The 2,462-nt window shown below is 35.9% G+C and overlaps 1 protein-coding gene across 1 annotated transcript in view; it reads right to left on the bottom strand.

Moving 5' to 3' along the window:
* LOC129675507 (aldo-keto reductase family 1 member C13-like) overlaps positions 1-2,462 on the bottom strand; it is an 11,117-nt gene that overhangs the window by 8,116 nt on the left and 539 nt on the right. Inside the window, 2 exon segments of the mRNA XM_055605487.1 lie at positions 246-387; positions 1,561-1,728. Of these exon segments, the coding sequence (XP_055461462.1) occupies positions 246-387; positions 1,561-1,728 (310 nt within the window).

The following is a 2,462-nucleotide window of genomic DNA, read 5'->3' as shown; positions in this document are numbered from 1 at the left end:
CAATGCCAAAAGAAGAAAAAGCACAATACTGAAGTATCTACTAACACAATATAAGGAATGCTTAAGCAGTGAAATTTTTGAAGATTATTTTTTCAGTCTATAATTCTAGAAATTTCTTGGGTTTCCCATTTTATGGCATTTTGTATAATGTACTTTGAGCAAACTGCATAACATAAAAATTGAGTGTACAGGAAAATATAATAGAACCATATCTTGGTCATCCAGAAAAAAATGGCAAGTTGATTAAGTCTTATCATTCAAATTGCTTACCTTCATTGGTACTGGGTAATAAATAATATAGAGGTTAACATAGTCCAGCTGAAGGTTTTCCAATGATTTTTCCAAACTAGGTTGAACCAACTCTGGTCTGTGGAAAGTGCACCAAAGCTACTTACATGAAAGAATGGAAGTAATCTGGGATTAGTATATTATTCAAATATGAAGGTTTTATTTTACCTAATACTGATATATTTTGTACTATATAGAAACATGATCATAAGACGTAAAATTTCTTTTGTTGAAAGGCTTCTACTAATCTCACTTATAAACATGATTATAAATTTGTTCTCAATCTTTATAAAATGAGAGAAATTTTCTTAAAGGTAAACCTCCTACCAAGTACTAATCATGTTCTTTCTCTAGATTATATCTCACAACGATTAGAAAACAATTTTAATCTAATTACGTGATCCATTCTTCTAATACCAAAAAAATTAATAGCCCAGTGTTTTTGTCAGTGAACAAAAGCAAAGTGACATTTTAAGGTCTGATGGACACAAGGAAATGAACTATAACTATCTAATCTTTTTTTTTTTACTTAATCACTTCACAGCCTGATCTCAGCCCCCTTCCTTCTCTCTTCCCATGCTCATGCTTCCCTCCCCCCATTCCTCTCTCTCCTTCTTCTCAGAGAAGAGGAGGCCCCCAAGGGGTACCAACCTACCCTAGCATCTCAAGTCAGGGTAAGACTAACTATGGGCATCCTCTCCCACTGATAGGATCTCCCACAAAGGACCCTAGCTAGAAGAAGGGGACAGAGTCAGAGACAGCCTCTACTCACATTGGTATAAGACCCACATGTTGACCAAGCTGCACATCTGCTACATATATGTAGGGCATCTAGTTCCAGCCCATGCACGCTCTTCATGCCCCCATGGGCCCAAGTTAGTTTACCCTGTAGGTCTTCCTACCAATCTTTAATGTGAAAGTTCTTTTTTTCCTGCTTTTCAATACTTAAAGGTAAAAATTAGTATTTGAAATACAAAAGATTTTACAAAGCTGTCCGGGAGATAGAGAAAGTTTCACAGTTTATCTAAAATCACACCCCATGCTAAAGTTCAATGCTTTGAATTGAGGCTCAGAAAAGGAAAGGACTTTGAGCTTTGTGTTGTAAATAGAAAGAAGTCGTGATCTTTTTCTGCTTTTCATGCTGAACTCATTAATGGATTGTATGCATGTAAGAGTTGTGCCAGAATATATATTTCACCAATTAATGAGCCAATCAAATGTCTTTTGCTTATATCACATTTCAATTAATCTGTATACTCAAGCACAAATTACCTTTATAGTGATGAACATGTCTGCTCTCTTCACAATGCCAGCAGCAATCTTGCTTTGAATAGCCTGTCCTACATTCTTTTCAGTTTGGTACACATATGCAGTATCAATATGACGGAACCCGGCCTCAATAGCTAAATTTATAGCCTCCAGTGGCTTGTTTTCAGGAACCTGAAGGAAAAAAAATAGTATTTGAAGACACATGATAAAAGAGGTAGCTCAAGTGGATCTGATAGGCAATTCTCTACAGTAATAGGGCCTATATATGCCTGTCATTCTCACACCATTTTACTGCTTCATAAGTGGCTGGTTTCCTGACCACTCTAATTCCACCTCCTGCAAAACTTACCAGAAACTACAAACAGTAATTGTAGAGATCACAGGCACAAAGGTGATTTCAGGAGACTCATCATTTCCCCCACATCTTTGGTTAGTTGAACATTTGGGGTAACAAGTCTCACCTTACTTTAACTGGGTCTTTCCAGGGTAGTAATCAGAATTTCAAATCCCATAATCTTTTTATATCCGTGCAATAATGGTCAATCATTTGCAATGAAGGTCCTCAAATAGACCTCAAATTCAGTTATTTTTCTGGAAAAGCTTACAGGACAAGTATACAGGAGTAGCTCTATTATAATTTAAATAGTGGCATTACAAGTACAATGAACACAGGATAAGTTTGCTTGGAACAAAACAGAGAAGAAATACAAGTTTGGTGCAGCATTATAAGTCTTCTCCCAGTGAAGACTCCTAGGAAATACTGAGTTCTGTTCTGTATCAAATTGTAACAATATGTGGTTAATCTCATCTGTATGGAAAGCTGTTTCTTCTTCAGTTTGTAAAGGATAATTCATATTGGGTTGTCAGCCCTTAAAGCAATAATTACTTTATTTAGTGAAGATATA

This window comes from Psammomys obesus, unplaced genomic scaffold (genome assembly GCF_907164565.1).
Source record: "Psammomys obesus unplaced genomic scaffold, mPsaObe1.curated_primary_1811, whole genome shotgun sequence".
In the NCBI taxonomy this organism is placed as follows: Eukaryota; Metazoa; Chordata; class Mammalia; order Rodentia; family Muridae; genus Psammomys; species Psammomys obesus.
The sequence above is the reverse complement of the archived record's forward strand: the minus strand, read 5'-3'. Positions and strand labels throughout refer to the sequence as shown.